Below are 23291 nucleotides of genomic sequence, written 5' to 3' on the forward strand. Positions count from 1 at the left end.
AGAAATTTGTATTAATATTTGAGCCATGAGTGGATAGTCTCAAACATCACTTCTGGCTTAAACAGTACAAGCCCTAAATAACACATAATCAATTTGGTAATTTTAAGATAAAATGAATTTTCTCCTTCTTTCCTTCCTGCTCTCTTTTCTTTATTTCTTTCTTCCTAAATTAAAAAAAAAAAGTGAAAACATTAACTGAAGTTTGGGGGGAAATTTATCTGTAGTTCTAACTTTCCAAAACAACTGCTTTCATTTTTCATGTATTACTTTCTCTCCTTGTCCAAGTATATGGATGTTTCATATGATTAAAGCAATATTTTATGCAATTAAAATTATAGATAAAATTTGTAAATCTTAACATTGAAAAAATATGTGCTGGGACCCATGAAATGTATACTGTGGGAAAAGAGAAGACAGGATGAGTACTAGGAATTTGAGTCATATTAGGTCCAGCTGGATTGTCTGATTTCAAAAATAAGGCTATTCAGATTATTAAAAAATGAAATGTTCTATTATATCTAAAATTTATCTCATTATTTGCCCTTGGGTCCTCAATTTGTTTTAATAGAATTTGTTAAAAAAAAAATCGAGTATGCTTTACCTTGTTTATGCTATAGCAAAAAAAGTATGAGATTTAGGTAGAGAGGAACATGCTCACATTTCTTTTCTATCACTGACTATGTGATCAGGACAACATTTTTCACCTTTCTAAGCTTCAGGAGGGATAAAAATCATTAAATCGCAGAATATTTTAAGATTAGGTTTAAAATGCCAATTTTGGATTCACATAACATGCAAGTAACTGCAATTATATAGAAACATGAATGACTAACATGTATAACTAATTGATTTTTTCTTTGTGACTTTGGTTATCATCAGTATAATGAGTGTCCCTTTGTGTAAATCTTGGTGGTTTGATAGGCTATGTGTAAACTCCAAGATCTGATGAGGAAACTTGGCTTGTCCAAGATCACTTGCTGGTGAGTGACACAGCAGTATTTTATTCTCTATTTCAGGGTCCTTTTTGATAGATCCCACCTTAGCCACTTATTAGCATGTTGATACCTTTAAGTAGGCATACATTCTTTTGTCTACACAATAAATCACATTGACATTGTAACAATTTGTTTCTGATTATAAAAAATAACAGTTGGAGCATAAGAAAGCATAAAGAAGAAAATGTAAAACATAGGTTATTCCTCTAATAAATACATTATTATATTTATTGTGTTGCCTTCAAATTTTTTTTCTCACCATGTAATTATTTTCACTTACCATGACATATGAGTATTTTCCCATATCCATCTTACCACTTTTCTTGTTCAAGTTTTAGAATATATATGTAATAAAGTGGCAGCTTAAGAAGGATAAAATAACTTGGTACAGAAAATGAAGATACTCTTAACTATCTTTTACAAGCTAAAGAGTTAACATATAGAAGGAGGAGGCATTGGCAGATTCTGTTGCTAAGGTCCCAATTGTGGCTTGCTTGGAGAGGGTAATGTTACGTACAGTGTCCTCAGCCATCAGTATAGTACAGTGGGTAGAGAGCAGGCTTTGAATTCGGGCTGAGTGAATCCTGGTCCTATCATCCACTAGCTGTGTGCTGTTGGGCCATCAATTAACCTCTCTAACCTTTGGTTTCCTCAACTTTAAAATGTGATGATCATGCCTGCCTTTCAGGGCTGCTCTTGGATTAGAGATAGTGACCATAAATAGAGTGCCTGGCCCCTGTCTGGATGAGGGTGAGATGATAGTCAGAAGAAACCTATGACCTAAGATTTGTGAAATTTAAGCATACCATACAGAGAGCAGGTTATAGCCACAAACTAAGACAACTCTGTCCTAAAAGTAATTTGTTTAATTCACCATTTCCCCTTTCTCTTGCAAATATAATTCCTGCCAAAAGAGGAGTAGAAAATGATGAAAAGTTAACATGCCTTGAAGATACTCTCTGATTGGCAGGATCCTTAATTATGAGCTCCAGTGGCTCCAGCCCAGGTGCCATGGTCCCTTTACCTTGGGACACCCTGTACTGATGGTCTGTGGCATGATGAGCCCTGGTGAGGTTTGGGGGATTAACAATTGAGCTCCCAGGGGACATTCATGCTCCAGGACAGTATCCAGTGACACTCGTTGAGACAAGAGATACAATTCAGAAAAAGCAAAAACCTTCTCAGTACACTTAAAAAAAAATTTCAGATTCAAAAATCCACAAATGACAAATGCTGGAGAGGCTGGGGAGAAAACAACTCCTTAACTGCTGTTGGGAATGCAGTTTGGTGCAGCCACTGTGGAAAACAGTATGGAGATTCCTCAAAAGACTAGGAATAGACTTACCATATGACCCAGGAATCCCACTCCTGGGCATATATCCAGAGGGAACCCTACTTGAGGATGACACCTGCACCCCAATGTTCATAGAAGCATTATTTACAATAGCCAAGACATGGAAACAGCCTAAATGTCCATCAACAGATGACTGGATAAAGAAGATGTGGTATATTTATACAGTGGGATACTACTCAGCCATAAAAACCAACGACATAACGCCATTTGCAGCAACATGGATGCTCTTGGAGAATGTCATTCTAAGTGAAGTAAGCCAGAAAGAGAAGGAAAAATACCACATGAGATCGCTCATATGTGGAATCTAAAAACAAACAAACAAACAAAGCATAAATACGAAACAGAAATAGACTCACAGACATAGAATACAAACTTATGGTTGCCAAGGGGGTGGGGGGTGGGAAGAGAGAGACTGGGATTTCAAAATTGTAGAATAGATAAACAAGATTACACTGTATAGCACAGGGAAATATATATAAGATCTTATGGTAGCTCACAGAGAAAAAAATGTGACAATGAATATATATATGTTCATGCGTAACTGAAAAATTGTGCTCTACATTGGAATTTGACACAACATTGTAAAATGATTATAAATCAATAAAAAATGTTAAAAAAAATTTCAGGATGAAAATAGCTTTAGACAGCCCTATTGTGGGCAATGGGTAGGTGGTATAAATTCTGAAAACTTAAATTGTTTATGGATCATAGAAATATAAGCGAAAAAAATAGATATTTCTTCTAGCCCATAAAAAGTGAATACCTGGGTGTGACAGAGAAACACCACCACTAGTCTAATCTTCATTTCCACACTAGCTGCAAAGTTAGAGGAATCCACAGGCCCTGGTTGCTCAGGTCTGATCTAGGATGAGTCAGGGGTGTAGACAGGGCCTAAATAAGAATACAAGGAGGGTGCCTAGTAAGTGTTGTATTAAGCAAGTAGTTAATTCTCATAAGAACCAGCAGGATGTCTCCAAGAAAATGATACCAAAGTGGGTCTTGTAGGATAAACAGAAGTTCACCAGGAAGGGTAACAGCCTTCTAGGCCGAGAAGACTGTGTGAGCGAGACACAGGGTATGTCGTGTGACACAGTTCAAGGAGTGGAAAGTAACTGGGTTGTAGGGGCACAAGGAAGGTGGAGGGGAGAAAGAACATGAAGCCCCTGCTAATTAATTAGTATGACTTGACATTTACCAAAGACAGCAAGATTTTTATTTCCAGTCCAGAGAAACATCGAGAATATCATTATTAAAAGCAGAAAGACTAACATAGTCATTAAATATAAAACAATAATTTTTAAAACACAGAAAAGGCACTCAACCGTGCAGCTTGCTGAAAGTAGGCCATTTTTTAGGAAGATGGACAGTGTCCTATTTCATTCCAGCTGGTAGGCGAATGCTTGAAAGAGGAGCTAACTCCCCACCACGTGTCGGAAATGAATCAGCCTGAGTAAGCTGATGGATCCCACAACTAAACCATCTGCTGCGCCTTGTCATGTGAGGTGTTAAAATCCACTGTGCCCTCAACCACAGAGGCTCTCTAAACTTCCAGAATTCACCACTGATTTTGTTAAACGTACCTTCACAGAGAGAAGTATATAGAAAGGCAAATATATATATATGTATATATTTTAAGGTGTTTTATTGGTTTTTTTAAATTCCTTTTTTTTATCCCACAACTGAACGTTTTCTTTCACGTCAGATTTTTGAAATAATTATGACCAGATGCAAAGCTAAAATTGCACATCTCGGTGTGTTTTCAGGCTTGCCAGCTCATGGGAAAGTGACATCAGCGTGCACTGTCTGACCCTGCCCTCTGCAACCTGCTTGGAGCTGCTGTTGATATTATCAAGGAGCAACGCCGCACTGCCTCAGTCCCTCCGCTGTATGAATTCTTTCCAGGTAAGGAATGGCTCCTTTACCAGGGTGCGACTTCACAGTTTTACCCATAATTGTGTTTTAAGGATCCTGTCTTTCACAGGAAGTAGCCCATGGAAATCCACAGTTCCACACGATAATGATAATAAACACAATGCATATATTGCCTTGTCTGTCTCTTCTTAAATAAATGGACAAACGGAGGCTCAAAATTGATTGGGTCATTGTCTAGTGGTAGCTGAACCTACGTCTCTCTGACTCCAGGGTTTCTGCTCTTAATCTCAGTCTTTCCTGCCTCTGAGAGAAAAGGCAGGAATATTTAGCAAAGACTCTTTCCTTTTCCCAGCTTTGCCCTAGAACAAAGATCTTCCACCATCATTAATGTCTTTGCTGCTTTTAGCTTGCAGTCACATTGCTAAATGGATGTGTTAACAGTGATCATGTCCTACGTACCCTTGGCACCTTTCCCTCTCTCCCTGGTCCCTCCCTCACCACCGTCTCCCTCCTCTGGGTGTTTATCTCTACTCCTGGTAAAGCACATGGTCACAACAGAACAGAACAGAACAGAACAGCATATGTGGACTGACCAGCAAGAAGCCCCCTTCCCTGGTAGGCAGCTACGTGTCACTGAGGTTGCATGTGAGAATTCAGGTGTTAACTAGTCACTTAAGTTGTGACCCTATAGCTACTAAATGTTCCTGAACATCTGTGACTCTTGGCAATGGGAAAACATTCTGAAGCCCTGAGGCTGGTGAGAAACGAGTGAACGTGGGCTGGTTCTACTTCTGAAGGGTTGCTGGTGTGTCCTAAGATAACTCCAGAATCAGCATGTGTTGCTTGGTGCGACTCTGTGGTAAAACAAGGCATGTGGATTTTCCTATGAATTATAGCTCTGGAATTTGGTCAAACAAACAACCCCAAGCACTTGCTCCGTAATGATCTGCATCGCTCTCCTCCTGATAGTCTGCTGCAGTGATCATCTCTGTGACCTTCTTCCTGACACACATTGCAGACCTTGGCTGTGGGGTACTGAGTTTATCATTACTCGATTATCAACTTCACGGTCCTGGATTCAAGGACCATAGAGAACACCTTCTCCTTTTGTAGGAGAGGAAACTGAGATCCAGAGAGATGGAGTCAGGTGGCCAGGGAACACCCAGCAGATTAGAGCCAGAGCTGGACTCACCAGGCGTGTGCCGGGATGACTGCATCTGCTCCCCAGATGCAATGGTCACTGAGGTCCTGGGAGGTGGACTGAGTGGTCGTATCTACTTTGGAATACCCACAACACCCCTTACTTTGTAGTCATTTGTAATTATTTGTGTACTGCAATGGGAGCTGATTCAGAATCAGTCCATATTGCTTCTAAGTTTTGCTCTCTGGATTGAACATTGAATAACACAAAAGTTTGAACATGCCCACAAGCATTTATGAAGGGAGATGCGAGAAAATTAACAATGGTTATCTTTGGGGAGGGAGGCTGGAAGACAGTTATTTTTTATTTCATTCCCTCATATGCTGTTTGAAGTTTTTATATGGTGGATAAGTGGGAAGCAAAAGAGAGGACTTTGACTTGCAGGATTTTACAGTATTTCGGGGAAGACAGAGTGATCATCCAGGTGTGATATAAATGGAGGATAATACTTATTACAGAGTAGCCTCCACGCAGGTCTTAAAGTGATGAAAGGTAAAAGAGTAATCTAGACTGGGTGTGGGGGATTTGAGAGGAGGTGCAATCTGTATTTCTTCTCCAGGAGACAGGGAATCCAGCTTAAACCCATAGGCACAGAAGCCCGGCTGCTCTTGGTGCTACTGCTGTTGGCTCCTTTCATCACAGGAGCGCTGAGAGCTGGATGTTAATTACGGGATGTCCCTCTCTCTTCATGACTGTGCTCCATCTGTTTCAGCACATTTGCTGAGTATGATTCTTAGGAGCACTTACACTTTCCCAGTTTCAAAGGGACAGAGACACTTGGCCCAGGTTCATGAACAATGTCTGCTAAAAAGAATTTGTCCCCTGCTGCTGCCCCTGGAAAGATGCCTTCTCATCAGGAACACACCAGGAATCGACTTCCCTATGCAGGTCTTCACTCCAAGATAAAGGATCGGTGAAAAGGGGAGGATGTCCAGCAGGATGAGAACGAGGTGCTCTGCTTTTTCATCTTTGCAACACTTACTTCATCTTTTATTACAGTGGCAAGGAAGGGAGCTGCTAATTTTGCCTGTAGTGGGGGCTTAGTTTTTCAATTGGAAGCTCACTTTAGTGCACATTTTTTTAAAGAGCTATGTTGGCAAGAGCTGTAAAATAGTAGAATGACACTTGGTAAAGATACCATCTTTACATTTCCAGTTCTCCAACTTTCCCGGCCGAGTTAGTCACTGTGAGCAATGCTTCCTTTTCTGCAAAAATGTTATTTTAGGTTTCTGAGGATTCAGATGGCACTCCTGCTTGAGCTGTTTTCACTGCCAAATCCCCAAAGGAAGGGTTTATCTTATTAATTAGAGCTATTAACATATGTGAAATTCTGACTTCTTAAATTACAGGATAACATTTCTTTCAGGTTAGCAGGGATCTCTTTTGGTGGGTTTGTTACAATTTTCACTTCCGCTCTGTTACAGTACCTTAATATCCCTGGTATGATTATGAGCAAACAGGAATGTAGGATTTGGTTGAGAATCACTGTTGTATCGCTAAGCATGTACTGCAGTGGTTGCAGCCCTCTGGTCTAGCCACGCTTGCCTTTTTTCCTGTTCCCCATCACTAGCAGGTCCTGGCTGGAAGGTCTGTGCACTGGCCCTTCTCTCTGCTTCCAGAAGAACACTCTGGACCACCGCTTGGCATGGCTGGGTCCTCTTGTCCTTCAGGTCTCAGCTCAGATGTCCCCTCGCCCAAGAGGCTGAAACTGAGCCCCGTCACTGAATTCCCATCTCCCCATCCCCATTACTCTGTAACCTTAACCTTGTTTTATTTTCTTCATAGCATTTTTCACTATTTAAAGTGATCTTTGTTCATATGCTTGTTTATCTTTTTGCCTCTCCTAAAACGTGTGTCGCACGAGACCAGGGAGAATGTTTACGCTCAGTGTTGCATCACTAGAACTTAGGACCTAGTGATGTAGGAAGCACTTGATAATTATTAGATGGCTGGCTATAGATGGGTGATGGATGACATCACAAGTGAAAAGCAGACTGGTGTGGCTAGCCGACATTCTGGAGAAGTCTGAAAGACTGAGCTTGGGCGTGAGCAGTAGACACACAGGGGCAGGAGCAGCAGCTTTTTCCCTGCTGGGACAGGGTGGACTCAAGAGGGCAAGTCCAGATTTAAGATATGTCAACAAGATTGAGCACTGATGCGTATCTGAAATTACCGCCTGGGGCTTTGTACAAAAGAGAAAGACGGAAGAAGAGCTCAGCCTTTGGCCGGAGTTGGCAAGTTCCAGGGCCAGCAGTGACCAGTATGCGGGTCTGCCCTCTGGGCACTGGAGACCACAGGAGGGGAAACAGGAATGAGGCTTTGGTGCCAGACCCCGAGGCAGAGGGGGCTGGGTGTGCTGACGAAATCTAGAATGGGGAGGTTGCAGCTGCTACCTCCGGGACTGCTGCTGCTCTGATTCTGGGCCAGGGCTTCAGAACTCTGCAGGGAGCGGGCGGAAGGCGGTTTCCACATCCTTCTTGCTGAGCAGCAGCCAGCTTCTCAGCCCAAAGTCCTGCAATAGCAACTTTAAATCTGAAAAGGTGTCTGGACAGTAGAACCTTAAAGGCACCCAGGTTGGATCCAGGACTGGGTAGGGGCTGCTGGTTTCAGTGGTACTATGCCTCTCTCTTAGCTTCCTGGACTTTTGTAGCTGGAAGGATCAACTCGTCTAATGACCTTGTTTTTATTAATAAGGTACAGACCTAGGAGGGCTAAGTTGATTTGGGGACTGAAATTCTGATTCCTGTCTTAGGCTTTTTGTGCTACACGTGATTTTCCCTATTTCCCTCCCCTATTCTATGGGACACAGGTTCCTTAGGATATAAATAGCTATTATAGAGAACAATCAGATATTAACTGTCAGATAATAATAATGCAGATTATAATAGCTAATATTTATTCAGTGCTTTTTGTATTTCAGGCCCTGTTGTCAATGATTTGTACTTTTTTTTTAGCTCATTTCATTTTTACCACTATGGGGACAGTATATTATTATTCCAGTTTCACAGGTACAGAAACTGAGCCAGAGGGTTGAACTTGCCTGTGCTCACACAACTAGTAAGTGGAGGAATGGGGGTACAAAGCTTGGCTCCAGAAACAGCCCCTGCCCCATTCTTAACCACCAGAAATGCTACCTTTTAAAATAAGTGTGGTTAAACAAAGTTTTTTTTTGTTTTGTTTTGTTTTGTTTTTTAGCTTCAAAACTATTCAGGGCCTTTCATGTGTATAAGGGGCAATGCGACCCTCCTAGTTGAAGAATATAGTAAATATTTGGGAAGCATTATTTCCCAAATGTACTTGGTATCAGGAAGACTTTTTCTAGGGGCATTTTATGGGATTAGTGCTCTCAGAACAGAGATGGGGAGACCTAGGCCTGCCCAATCTTGAAAGATTTGGATGACCGTGACTGAGGCAGAGTACTCAAGTGTGCATCCTTTGTGGCCGTCCTGTTTATCTCCAGAAGGAATAGTGTGGTAGGGTTAGCCATTGATGGTCAAAAGGATACCATCTCTCCCTGTAGTGAATAGATGGTTCTCCTGCTGGTCAGGGCCACCTTGGTCAGAATGGGACAACAGGAACCAGACCTGCCTTTGGCCCCTCGTGGTACACACTGAATCCGTCTGGAGGCCCTGCAGGCCCCTGCCTGAGCATTGCTCTCCCTGTCTGCACCTGTTGTCTGTTCTATTTCAGTTGGGTCTCATCCACTCTAAACATGGTGTAGCCATGTAATAACACAGCAAAGGCTTCCATGAATAGATTGACCATCTGAGGGAGAGCAGGGTGTAGTTCAGTGGAACAGCACATGCTTAGCACGCACAAGGTCCTGGGTGCAATCCCCAGTACCTTCATTAAAATAAATAAATAAATAAACCTAATGACCTCCCCCCAGAAAAAACACACAAAATAGACTGAGCCATCTGGCTAAACTCTGTCTCCTAACTGATGCTTTACTCCCTCTGAGAATTCCCAGGAGGAGTCTACCTGGGAAATTTATAGTCAACAGAGAGATCAGAAGTGTTCCCCGCCTTGAGCCCCCAGCTCATGAAACCTCTTTTTGTCCATTCCCACACCTTACCTTACTTAACTCCAGCTCCACCCAGCTGCTCCACGCCTGGCAAACTGTGTGGGTGGGATGTTCCAGGGCATAGAAGCCCAGAATTGAAGCGTCTTCCCCTCCCTCCATACAACTGCAGAATTGAAGCATCTTCCCTCCCCCTGCCACAGTAGATTGCTGTATTCTAGAATAATTTTCAGTGTTTTCACAGTCATTATTCTTTTAAAGATCCTCACAATAACCCCCATTTTAAAGGGGCAGAAAGTAAATAATGTAAGCAAGGTCACAGAACTACCAAAATGCAGGGCTGTGTTTCCAACCTAGGTCCTCCGGTTCTGAGTCTATTATGTTTTCCATCTCATGGCAGTTGCATCAAAGAAAATGCCAAATGGATCTTTAATAGCCCTGGGTGTTGTACATCTTATTTTTACCATATGGCAGCAACAGTATCTCTTTTATTAATATCATCCTTTGGAGGACCACAACCTTCAGCCATGGGAGCAGTATGAGTAATGTTCTCAAGTGTTACAGATCTTGGCAAATAAGTTGAACTTCATGAGATTATAATTTTTATGTATCTGCTAAGTGGTTGTATAATGCGGTGAAAATATGTAGAAAAGGAGAAACAAAAGAGCTTTATAGAGCTTATGTGTTACCACCTGATAAGGCTGGTCAGGGGTATTTCCTCAGCCCTAGAGGGATTTGAAATCACACGCTATTCAGTGGGGAGAGGTGAAGCTGATGAAACACTGTGAATAAGGGTCCCATATACTGTTCCAGAGAAGGCATTCTCCACTAGTTATGTTACTTGTATGTAGTTTGATTTTAACTTTAAGAAACCCACTGATACCTAAGTGTCACCATTTCCATGATGTAAAACCATGTATGATTGACCCTTGAACAACAGAGGTCTGAACTGCACGATTCCAGTTATACACTGATATTTTTCAGTAGTAAATACCACAGTACTACACGGTCGGTGGTTGGCTGAATGCGCTGATGGAAAGGAACCGCAGATATGGGGAAGGGGCAGCTATAATTATACACAGATTAATCCCCACGTTGTTCAAGGGTCAGCCGTATTCAGCTTCTCGATTGTTCAGAAATTAATAATTTTACAAATAATTCTCTCAACCAGCTTTTTCACTGCTTGTTAATATCTGTATCAACAGAGAAGCAAACAAAATGACACAAAAAAATTTGGTTTAGTCATTTGGCCATTAGTTGGCGTGTTAGGTGAAAGGCTTTGATTGTATGAAGTTTGAAGTTGTTTAAACTTAAGACCTTTTTTGGAGGGAGGGTATAGCTCAGTGGTAGAGCATGTGCTTAGCGTGCATGGGTCTTCCTTCAAGCCCCATTAAATAAATAAACAAACAAACAAACCTAATCCCCCCCCCAAATACTCTTAAAAAAAAACTGTAAACTCAAGAATTTTTTTTAGATGTGTAAAATCTGCAGTGGCTCCAAGAATTGGGAGGCAGAGGCCTGCAAACTTTACGTATGAGTAGCAACAAAGGGGTGGCAGGAAAAAGAGAGTGAAGTTCCTATCTCTGTACCACGTTTTCTCTATCTGCTTTTTGACATTGCACCATATAAACAGTCTTGCCTGTTGTACACCATGTTCATGTCTAGGTGGATTAAAGCCATAATTATCTTTGAAGACCATGTTTTATAAACTGATTATAAAAAGATAATCACTTTGATGAAAAAAAAATTAGAAAATACAGAAAAATGTAAAAGGAATTCAAATCACCAGAAATAACCAGTATTGACAATTTAGAGTGGTTCTTGTTAGTGTCTGTCTGTCTATCTGTCTACTCATATACACACAGAAGTACATCTGAGTATAAAACTGGCCTCGCTGGAGATGCTGGGGCTCCATGACTGGTGGTATTCTGCTCTTTGCTGCGTTTCATCCCTGGCATGAAGACAGTCCCTTCCCAGGGACTGTCAAAGGCTCTTGGGGACTTACAAACAAGGGTCCTGTCATTAGAGGGGAATGGGAGGGAGGGAGGCAGGCTGAGAGCCACTCCGGATGTCCAAGGGTTACTGCACATGGAATCAGGAGGCAGCCAGAGCTGCATTGAGATGAGCAGGCACTCACCTCTGCTCAGCCCTTGCGGTGATCCCTGTGCGCCTCCCGGAGATTGGGGAGGGTGCAGCGTGGGCGCCCTCAGGCCCCAGGCCCGCCAGCCCTCTTTCTCTCCTGCTGCCGCCTGCTTCCTCAGTGGGCAGAGATAATCAGGAGGTGAGTGCCGCTCGTTGTATTTAGGGAACCAGTCTTAAAGGTAGTGATTACTGCTCTGGCTATTTTCCGTCTCTCTCCTCAAAGCAGACTTCTGAGAACTGCCTCAGCAATTTGGGTGTGAAAGGAGGAGGCTGCCGTCTTCTTTCCTTTCTGCCCTGCAGGGCCTTCTGCGGTTTAGGGAAATAAGCGGGTCTCCTTAGTTTCCTCCAGTCCTCCAGTCTGAATTCTCCATCCTCTGCCCCCTTGCACACTGGACTCTGCTGTATCGCCTGCCACACTCCGCAGACAAAGTGGTGGGGGCTGGGCAGAGAGCCCGGAGTCTCCCAGATGCTCAGCCAGCCCAGGTCACTGCTCCCTCCTGTCTGCCAGCCCCCTTTCCGGATTCCCGGATTCCCTGCCGCAGGCCCTGCTCCTTAGAAATTTCTATCCCCACTGAGGAGTTGGGCTTGTAGGCGAAGCGGGACCCCTCCCAGGCCTTCTGTGGCCTTTACTGGACTTTATGCTGAGAAGCTGCTGCCCCTGGGGTGAGGTGGGGGGCCTGGTCAGGCTGGGGGGCTCTGGCTTTGCCCTTAATGAGAGAAGTAGAAACAGGCATCGCTCAGAAAGTCAATAATGCTGTCTCTGTCTTGTCTTCTTGTTTTTAACAAGTTAACTTTTCTTCCCTGACTTTGTAGGAAAATACATACTCGTGATGAAAAAATATAGCCTGGTTTTCATTAGCAGAGCAAGCCTTATTTGCACTTTTAGCCCCAAAATGTAGAATCTTCAAATTAAACCCCTCAGTCCTTCATGCCTGGTGGGCAGAGAAGGCCTGGCAGGGCCTGAGGCTCCTGTGTGACTGGAGGGCCCTCCCTGTCTCTGGGCCTCAGGATCTGTGGCTCTGGCCCTGAGGTGGGCGTGGGGAGGCCTGGAGCACAGGTGGGGATGGTACTGCTTCTTCAGTGTCGGCCTCAGACTCCTCAGTGAGAGCCCAGGAGCTTCCGAGGAGAGCCCAGGGAGCCGCATCAGGGCAGACATCCAAAGTGGGTCTGAAGAAGGTGTTCAAGAAGCAAGGTAAGAAGTAAGTGATAACAGATTAAATTCCTACTGAAGTGAGACATGTGAAGGGAAAACTTCTAATTATGATGAGCACCTAGTCACTACCTCACATAGCTTATCTTTCTCCTTTCTTCCTTTTTTCTTATGAATCTGTATGTAACACATGCCCTAAGAAGAAAGTAAACTGAATCGTTGTCAGGAAGTTTGTAGTTTTCCTTTTACTGTTGGTTTTTTTTTTCCTTCTACCATGATCTTTCCTTTTTGCACTCGGATGTTTGGTAGGATCCAGGTGTTAGTTACCTCTGTAGCTCACCTCTCTGCCCTTCAGTGTGAACCGAGCATCCTCCCTCCCTCGGAGCCGTGCAGCCCCGGTAGCCTCTCCCCTTTGCAGGGTAAGGCTCACACTCACCCTGACGTCGGACATGCAAACTCTAGTCTCAGATCTGCCGCCACTGGACCTGTGACCCTGGCCTCACCAGATAACCTCTGTGGATCCCAGTTTCTTTGTGCAGCGAGGGGGTTGGGTTAAATTATAAAGTTCCTTTGAAAGTAGATTCACAGAGTCATTTGGTCTGTTCCCTGCTGTTCCTAATTTATTCACCCAGGCTGAATAAGTTAACTTTATCCCTTAAAGGGACTAGATCCTTATTTCTTTTGAACATCTTGAAAGTGTTTAACTGAAGGAGAGCATAGATGTAGCCACATAATGTAATTTTCTTTTTCTCTCCAAGAGAATGAAATCTGTCACAAGACCTTTCTACGCCACAAAGAGAGGTCAGGCAAAGTGGGGTCAGGGTGCTGTCTGGCCCTTGGCTCTTCCTGCCTGAGACCCAAGTCACCCCTTCATGGAGAGGCAGGTGAATGGAAAACACTGTCAGGTAGGCTGTGAGAGAAAAGGAAGAGGAGGACCCTTGGAATGTTCTCTGCACAACCTTGGATTTCTCTGCTTCTCTCTTCTCTGCTCTCCCTCAGGTTTCTTCTACTTTCAGTTTCAACTTCTGTTTCTGACTCTGGGTCCCACTGAAACACCTGTGGCTTAGGAATTTTCCAGTGGTTTTGCCTTTGCATTTATTTTATTTGTCAGTATGGTTACTCCAAGAAAGTTTCCTAAAGTGTGAGCCTCTCCCCTTGCCCGAGCCATTAACAAAGGGTTCTTTCCCACATGCTGAGCATGGCTGCATTTAGTCAGGTGGCTTCCTGGTGGTGGGTCTTGCTTCCTTAAAGAGGACACTAAAGATACGTGTCTTCTTTTAGAAACAGAGATACTAAGATTGAAATGATTGAAGTCGCTTTTCCCGTGGAGGAAGCTACCGTGTTGTTTGAAAGAGCTTTTCTGCCTAGAGGGGGAAGTAGTAGCTTAGGAAACTTTCAAGGGAGTGATGGATCAGAAGGAAAACTATTCTAAGCCTACACTGAGAACGTCTCATGAGCCCATCTAGTAACCACTAATTGCTCAGCAAAGGGATGTAGAATAGACAAGGTGTTGGGGGCTAGGCTAGGCCAGTAGAGTTATGAGGAACAAGAATGAAGTTACTTTCTCCCTTTGGTCCTTGCTCTTGTAGACCTGACATTGATGTAGCGGGGAAGAGCCCTGATGTGGGGGCAGGAGGTGGGTCTGGGTTCTGGTCTCAGCTGTTGTACCTGCAGTTAGTACCACTGGGCACGAGTGACTTACCTGCCGAGACCCCTGGTGTCTCTTTCCTCCAGCTCAAAAATTAACTGGTTCTAATCATCGAGAGTTGAAGGAGTCACAGATGTGTGAAAGCTTGTGGGTTAAGTTAGCCTGAAGAAGACAGGTTAGCATCCAGCCAAAGGCTGGCATCTTCTTAGAGGTCAGCGCATGGCTTCCTTCCAGGTTAGGAGTTGGAAGTGAAGGTCACAGAGCAGTGATTATGTTGGGACATCAGGGAAAATGTTTCTGTAGCTTCAGTCTGGGCTCTGTGCAGTGAGCCTCAGAAGTTTGCTTTCAAGAATTTAAGGCAGGTTGACTAGTCTGTAGCATGCAAAAGGTTGTCTGGTGTATTGTTTGAAGCTGTAATAGCAGAACACGGTCTAAACTGAAGTAAAGAATTCGTTAAGTCACGTTTATGTGTCGGTGCCTTTTTTCTTGTCTCTTTAGAGTTGAATGAAGTTCTTCATAAACATTTGTCCATAATCCCAGTGTTTCTGACTCTGGTCCTATTGATCTTAAATTATTGTTTCCTTCTCATTTAGCTGCAGCTTGGAAGCCATCTGTAAAGGCAATATACAGCTGAGATACTGTCCATTTGAACCATCAGATGCTTTTTCAGCATGAAGTTCCCCAAATATACTAATGATTTTTAGCAGAAATAGAGCATTGAAATAGAAGACATGGTTCTTGCTATTTTTATTTTAAATAGATGAGCTAAATCTACTTACATTATTGTAACTAATAATGCAGTTGGACTGAAGTCTGTCATCTTTGTGGGTGGGTGGGGGATATGGTTTTTGGTTGTCACACTTGATCTTTTCTTCTTTTTTTTTCTTTTTTCTTGTTCTCTGTCATCTTGATAGTTATTCCATCTCTTTGTAAAAGATTTTCTCAGCTGGCTTGGAAGCAATAGCTTACAGGTTTCTTCTTTAGAGATTGCTCTTAGAATTTTTAAATATATAAAGTGTTCTAGTAAAAACAAAATTGTTCAGTATCTTTACATTTTTCGAACAAGCAAGAAAGAAACTTACTGTATTTTAACTACCCACTAAGCACTTTCCTCCCCCTTACCCCACATCTGCCCCATTGTTATTGTCCACTGTTTTTGTTTCACTGAAAAACGAATGATTAATTTTAAATATTATATTATGCATCACATATACACCTATCTGTGTCATGCTTTATTTTTGTCTGACATCCCATATCCTTTAGTATTCTGTTCACAGATGGTCTGTGTGTACTAAACTCTCTTAGACTTTCTGTCTGAAATGTCTTCATTTTGTTCTTGAGTGATGGCTAAGCTCAGTAGAGAATTCTGAGCACTTTTTCAGTTTGAAGATCTATCACTCATTGCCTTCTGCCATCTATTTCTGTTGATAAGACAGCTGTTGTAACATTATTTGCTGTCCCTCTGCAGATGGAATCCATCTCTTTTCTCGTACTGGTCTGGAAGATTTTATCTTTATGCTTGATGTTCTGTAGTTTTTCAGGGATGTCTAAGCATGGATTTAAAGAAAAATTTTTTTCTACTTAGTATTCTGAGACCACTCCAACTGAGGACTCCTGTCTTTAATTAGTTCTGGAAAATCACTAGCCATTATTCTATATTAAACCTCCATGATCTTCCCCGCCTCATTTCCTTCTGTTGACCTCCTATTATTACACATGTACTGGAGTCTTCCAATCTATTCTCCTGTCTCAAATCTTCTTTCGTGTGTATGTCTGTGTGTGTACGTGTTCAGGATAAATTCCTCACTTCTAACTTGTCCAGTTCACTCATGCTGGTGTTTATCCCAACTATTGAGTTTTAGTTCAATGGATGTATTTTTTTCATTTCCAAGATACCAATTTTTTTAAAATTGGGGTATAATTGAATATAACATTATATTAGTTTCAGGTGTACAATGTAGTGATTCAGTATCTGTACATATTGCAAAATGATCACCACAATAAGTCTAGTTAACATTCATCACCATACATAGTTATAGAATTTTTTGTCTTGTGACAAGGACTTTTAAGAGTTACTTTCTTAGCGACTTTCAAGTATACAATACAGTATTAACTGTAGTCACCGTGCTGTACCTTACACCCTCAGGACATTTTGTAACTGGAAATTTGTGCTTTCTGACCCTCTTCACCTGTTTTGCCTGCCCCTCCCCCACTCCCTGTCTCTGGCAACTACCAATCTGTTCTCTATAGATGATAGCAAGTTTGAAAAATCTTTTTGAGGCTATTAAACATACCTGCTTTTAAGTCTTTTTCATTTCTTCTGTTATTTTAATTTTGTCTGGAGTTGTCTAATCTTCTAGTTAATTTTGTCGCTATTTCAGGGTTCCATTTCCTCATGTGTTTTAGAATGTTGGTTTGCAAGCTCACCTTGTGTAAGTTTTCTTTTCTCCCCCTTAGCGCCCCCACAACCTGCTCTGCCTTCCCGGTAGTTTGTAGCTACTTCAACCTACCTCATCCAGCACCGAGGCCAGAATGATGGGTCTCTGTGGTGATCCTAGGGCTTCCTGCAGATCACCCACTAAACCAGCAGGCAGCTGGGCCTTTTGCCATTTCTGTAAATGTGGAGTCTGTGCAAGTCCTAACCTCCAGCAGGCGGATGGAAAGCAGGAACTTTCTTGGGTCTCCTTCCGTGAACCTTTTTCCGCCCACCCTGGACCCTGGCCTTGACTTCAGCCACATCAGGCCCCTGGCTGCACACTGACTTAGTGATGTGTGCTTCTGGTCCAAGGAAATGCTTAACTTGTTTGTTGAGTGTAGCTAGGACTTGGAATTTTCTTACTTTACATTTTATCCGTCATTGCCACATATTTGAAGAATTCAAAGCAGGGACTTTTAGTGTCATCTTTGGGTCTTTATAATTGAACCTTGGTTTCTAATCTCCATCAGTAGAAGGAGAATAAGAACTACCCTTCCTGTGTGAAAGCACTTTGTAAATAATAAAAGCAAGTTGTGGCCATTTTTATAATTAATGTAATTGGCATCACATTTCACCATTACTGTCTTTGGAGTCAAATTTTGTGGGGGTGGGTGAGTATCATGTTGAGGGAATGAACTACCTTAGGTCATAATAGAATTAAACACTCCTACCTTTTTAGCTGTCTCCTAAATGTTGTCAGTGGTGCAGGTCACAAATTGCAGAATGGTTTTTTGGAGGCAAATGGATTGTGGCTTTGTTTTTACTTTTAGAGTTGTGTGAAATGGAAAGGAAATTGTGTTTAATGACAGTAGGGCTAGCTCAACCGTTCACTGGATTTTTCATTTCTCCTTAACTTTATTGTTTCTTTTTAACCCAGTGATGGTGTCCAAACACAACTTGCTATTTGGAGTTTAGGTACTTTTAAAAATCCATTTAAACTAAACTTGCTTTGGGTATATGAAAGTTTATTAAATTTCATCCTTCAGTTGATGATTACTTTCATTTCATCAGGTAGAAGGCTTGGAGAGTCTCAGTGTAAAGATGATACTTCTTCTCAGTTTTGTAAACCAAGTTGTTTGTGTCCTCCCTCCCAGAGCAAAACTCAAAACTCTGCATTGTCAGGTGTCAAGGTCCAAGCAGAGAAGCCACAGCCTGAGTTTGACCCTGGATACCTAAATGACAGGTTTCCACGTCTCATGTTACCACAGTCTCGACAACGGTCAGCTGGAGCCCTGCTTTTCTCCTTTAACTGGCCATTTTTTTAAACTAAAAATTTTGTATCCCTCTCTTTCTCCATCCTCTGATCACCCCTAGTTTAAAAATGTTCCCAAACACCTCCAGGTAGCAGGAAATAGCGGTAGCTGTGTAGTCATCAGCCTCCCAAAGTGAAAACCATATGAAACATCTTCCCAGCTATGAAAATGTTACACAAAACCACACCTTTACCGTTACTTGGAGACAAAGAATGCCAAACTGCAAAATAACTGTGAGTTCATAGGAAAAATATCAACAGGTTCCAAAGCTCAGTTCCCTATACATCTGCCCCGTTGCCACTCTGCCACAAGGCTTTTGGTGAGCAAAAGCAGGCTAATGAAAAAACTGCAGACGGTGTCAGGAGATGCTAGCAAAGGGACCTAAGAGTGAGTTGGAATGGCCACTAGAAAGATAAATTCAGCCCAGATTTTAAAATGCTAGAAACATGTCCAAGCAGATCAAAGCATGGAGTATAGAGAAGGGATTTTAGAGTACATGTGATTTAAAGGGCCAGATGTTGTAGGGGCAGGTGCACCATTTAGAGACAGACACAATACAAAGGGGCCAGCGTGATTTAAAAGGGTAGGCATCACTTAATGGAACGGTCTTTCAAAAGGGTATCTTCTAGAGGGGAAAACAAAGCAAGAAGAAATGAAGTACTTTTTAGGAATTAGAGGATGAAGAAGAAAAGGGAAATTTAGGGTCCTGTAAGATGAAAGAGAGTCACACAGTTAGAGGACTTACACCTCTTTCCCACCACTGAGACACTGGGACAGAAAGCCCCACTAAAGCTCTTGGACTTTGCTAGACTGACAGAAAAGGGCGCTTTTTGAAATGCGAATTTTATAAAGCTTGTCAATATCATAAAAATGAACAAAAGGAAAGTCAAGTCAGTAGAGAAATTTTACAGAAAATCCGAAAATGAAAAATCACAAACATAAATTCAGGAAAATTCTCCCCACAAAGCAAAAGAAAATTGTCCGTTCACACTCCAAATGGAATTTTGGATGCTCAGATAAGTGACTGAGAATATGAAAAACTACCCTGAATCAGAAATGCAAAATGGACAAAACCCAAGATAAATGAGTTAATTGAACTCAGGAAAGAAATGGAAGAAAAGAAAAAAATTATCTCGGAAATAATTAATTAACAAGTGCCTCAAGTGAAAATACTCTAATGAAAATTTAATAAATGGTTCAAGGAAAGATAGGAAAATAACTAAGAAAATGAAAATGACATAAAGAAGTTAAAAGTTGTCTGAAGGGGAGACAGATTTTGAACCCTACCCTCTTAGGGTTTTTTGGCTGGCCCTGAGAGTTAAACTGACATAAGACAAATGATCAGGAGAAAAGCAGACAAATTTATATAAATTTTACGTGGCACAAGAGCCCTCCTAAGGAATGAAGACCCAAAGAAAGGCTCTGATAGTAAGTTGAACAAAGAGAAGCAATTATGGAAAAGTAACTATATGTAGAGAGGCTAAAGGAAGGTAATTATTTTTGTATAGAATTCTTTCAGTCTCTACTTTCCTTGATGATAAGAATGTTACTTTCCTTCTGGTTCAGGGAAGACATCTTTCATGTGGGAATTTCATCTCCTGCTTTTAAGAAAAGGAGAGTCAGTGTTTTACTTGCTCTTGCTATTTTTCAAGTGCCTTTAACTCTAAATAATCTTTATGCCACAGTGGCCTATTTTGTGCTGGCATATTCTGCCATCCATCAGGTCCCAGAGAATGTGTTGGGAATGAAAGAGGTAAAGAAGGGGTCATTAAAATTTTTTATGGTGCAGAGCTAATATTTAAAACTAATTAAAAAAAATTCAGAAATACAAAAAAGCTGAGTCCACACACCTGTGAAAATTTTCCACAAATAGAAAAAGACCTGACTCTGCACATTGAGAGGGTGCCCTGTGTACCTGGGAAAGTTAACCTAGAACAATCAACTTTGGACATATCATACTAAAACTATTAGATTTCAAAAAGAAAGGTAAAATTCTCACATTCTCTAGGCCCACCCAAAGGTCAAATAACTTACAAAGGCAAAATAATTAGACTAGCATCAGACTGAAAAATCTACACACAAATCAAGAAGGCAACAGTGGAACAGCATTAAAAAAAAAAAAACCAAAAAAATACCTCAATGAAAGAAAGTGTGAATCAAGCATTTTATATCCAGCCCAGCTGTCCTTCAGATATTACGGCAATAGTGAGACAGTTTTGACTGTATGAGAATGAATCCTGCACATGTCAACCCTTCTTGAAGAATGTACTAGACCAAAGATCAACAAACTATGGCCTGCCACCTGTTTTTGTAAATAAAGTTTTATTGGAACACAGTCATGGCCATATGTTTACACATTGTCTGTGGCTGCTTTTGTGCTATACTGGCAGGGTTGGATTGCACTAGGAGGAACCACACAGACCACAAAACCCAAGTCTTTACTATCTGGTCTCTTGCAAAAAAAAAGTATGTTGACCCCTATACTAGAGGATTCCCAGGTAATGGCTGAGAAAAATCTGCACAGGACCAGCACTGATCATGGCCTTTAAAAATATAAAGATGTGCATATTAGTCTAGAATGGTGATGGGCATGATGGTAGAAGACTATTATGTACTGTGCAAAGTAGAAATAATGTAACCAAAATATGGGAGGAGAAGGGGTGGGGAAGAGTGAAAATAGAAAACATTGTTATATCTGCAATAAGAGGATGTTAAAGAATACTCTCCATGAAAGAAAAACCTGATAATCTAGATGGTGACTAGTTAAATAAAGGATGTTTAGAAGTGTAGTTTCAAAGATAAACACTAGAACAAAAGTAAGAAACTTCCCTAAATGTCAGTAGATACTTCTTGTTGGGAAAGAAAGATGGAAAAGCATGTTTTATGGTTATAAAATATTATGATTGAGTTGTGACTCAACACATCAGATATAGCAATAAATGTGAATGGGCTTAATTTACCTATTAGAAGAAAAAGATTTACAGTTTGGTTCACAATATAAAAGCCAAGTATATCTTTTATATCAGAGACCTAGCTAAAACAGATGCTCTAAAAATGAAAGATGGACAAAAGTATATTGTGTAAATGGAAAGAAAAAGAAGTGGTAGAGGTCCTGATTTCAGGCAACATAGAATGTAAGCTCCGGAGCATTAAATATGACAAAGTAGGACACTTTAATGCTAGAAGTCACAGTTTATGGACAAAAACAAAGAAGAGGAAGACTTTTATAACTGGATATTTATAAATTCTCTTATTAAGCACCTCCTGGATGGAAGGGACATACAAGTTGAAACGGCAGAGTTTTGAAAAATGATTGCAACGTGGCCTTTTGTGACTGGCTTCTTTCACTTAATGTTTTGAAGTTTCGTTCATGTTGTAGCATGTATCAGCTTCCTTCCTTTTTATCGCTGAATAATATTCCATTGTATGAGTATACCATATTTTATTTATCCATTCATCAGTTAAATGGATATTTTGGCTATTTTGGGGGGTTTTGGCTATTATGAATAGTGCTGCTATGAATAATTGGGTCACTATTTGTAAAAAAGGTAAAATTAGATCCATATCTCACATTATACATAAGAATAAACTCCAAATAGGTTAGAGATCTAAATGTAACAAATGAAAAACGATCGTGGAAAAACTGGTGAAAATGAATGAGTTCTGTAGTTTACTTAGTAAATATGTATACATATGAATTTATTGATTTTGGTAATTGTTCTGTGATTATGTACAATGTTAATATTAAGAGAAGCTGGTTATGGGCATATGGGAATGCTCTATACAATTTTTGCAACTTTGCTCTGAGTCTAAAATTATTTCAGGATAAAAAAAGTTTTAAAAATACTGGATGGCATACCAAAAAATTGAAATAAAGGTAGTCTATGCAAGGTGGTAGGCTAGAACAAGGCTTATCCTTTGAGCCCTGAGAAAGGGAACATACTGGTACCAACTAGGGAAGAAAGGTGTAAGAGGGCAGCCAGACTCCATCTGAGAGTTAGGGCCAGGAGGTAGCAGGGATACAAATCAAGAAGTCATCACACTGGTTATAATTCATTTTATTACTGTCGTATATAAGATAACATATAAAACTTGAAGTTGAGGTGAGAAGCTTTAATATATACACAGTAACTAATTGTTTTTGAGTTTGGCCACCATTTACTTCAAAGCTTTGAAGCTTGTTAATGGCATAAATTCACACTTTAAGGGTGGATGGATGGATAGAAAATGCTGAAGAAGTCAGTGTTGGTTATCGTCATCTTAAAGACATCCTTGCCTTAACATTTTGGTTCAAAGTAGAGCTGGTGGTGTTGAGGAGCTGGAATCGTAAGAAAATCCGAAATCCTATGGTTTTTAGTTAGATAAAGCTCTTATCTAGTTCTTTAAATATAAAAAAACTTAGCAAAAATGACTCTTAAAAAAAATATTAAAGTGACCCTTCCCCCCCCAAAAAAAATCTTAGTTCCATGATGCGACAGACAGTTCTAATAGGTCAGGACTTATCTCCATTGGACAGGATTAGGGCCCAGAGTTAGGCAGGACAAACATGGCTATTGAAAAGCCACGCCTAAGAAGAAAGTCCTTAAGAAAGGATTCATTGGCTTGTCAGGTAAATGGATATCTTAACTTTATCCAAAGAAAGATTTGTTTCTTTAATTTCTGATTTTTAATGTGAAATCAATCAGGAATCATACTCAGCATAGTTTTATTATTTTGGTTGCCTAATGTTTTTGAAATTATGTTTGAAATAATGCAGAAGAGTTGATTAAATGTTTGTCATCACATATATAAAGTAGGAATGAGTTTGGTTACTCAAGTCTTTGTTATAATAGTGTTTCCATAAGAAAATCAAATTCATATTACATCAACTAACTTACAGCATTTTCCCCCCAAGAACATAATTTACCATATGTACAAAGAGTGCTGCTATTTGGATTCCCATGGATATATTTATCCAGAATTTTGTCAGAGGGGAAATTGCCTTATGCATAATCTGAAATAATTGAAATAATTGGAAGTATAATGAGAGCCAACATTTAGAAGCTCCCTTGTGCTTCTGTCTACTCTGCAAAATAAAATTATCACTGAATGCATTCATGTTTTAAAATGTAAGCCGACTTGGTAAATGAATCTTGTTTTCTAAATGTGCAGAGGGCCTAATATGAGGTGGTTGGTGTCC

General features: G+C 40.9%; 1 protein-coding gene across 4 annotated transcripts in view; it reads left to right on the forward strand.

The window, feature by feature from the left end:
* UBE3D (ubiquitin protein ligase E3D) overlaps positions 1-23291 on the forward strand; it is a 266407-nt gene that overhangs the window by 73910 nt on the left and 169206 nt on the right. For all 4 annotated transcript variants that reach the window (XM_074368692.1, XM_074368690.1, XM_074368691.1 and 1 more), the window contains exon 9: positions 4113-4251. In XM_074368692.1, the coding sequence (XP_074224793.1) occupies positions 4113-4251 (139 nt within the window). The remainder of the gene's footprint in view (positions 1-4112; positions 4252-23291) is intronic.

The sequence above is a fragment of the Camelus bactrianus genome, chromosome 8 (genome assembly GCF_048773025.1).
Source record: "Camelus bactrianus isolate YW-2024 breed Bactrian camel chromosome 8, ASM4877302v1, whole genome shotgun sequence".
NCBI classification, from domain to species: domain Eukaryota; kingdom Metazoa; phylum Chordata; class Mammalia; order Artiodactyla; family Camelidae; genus Camelus; species Camelus bactrianus.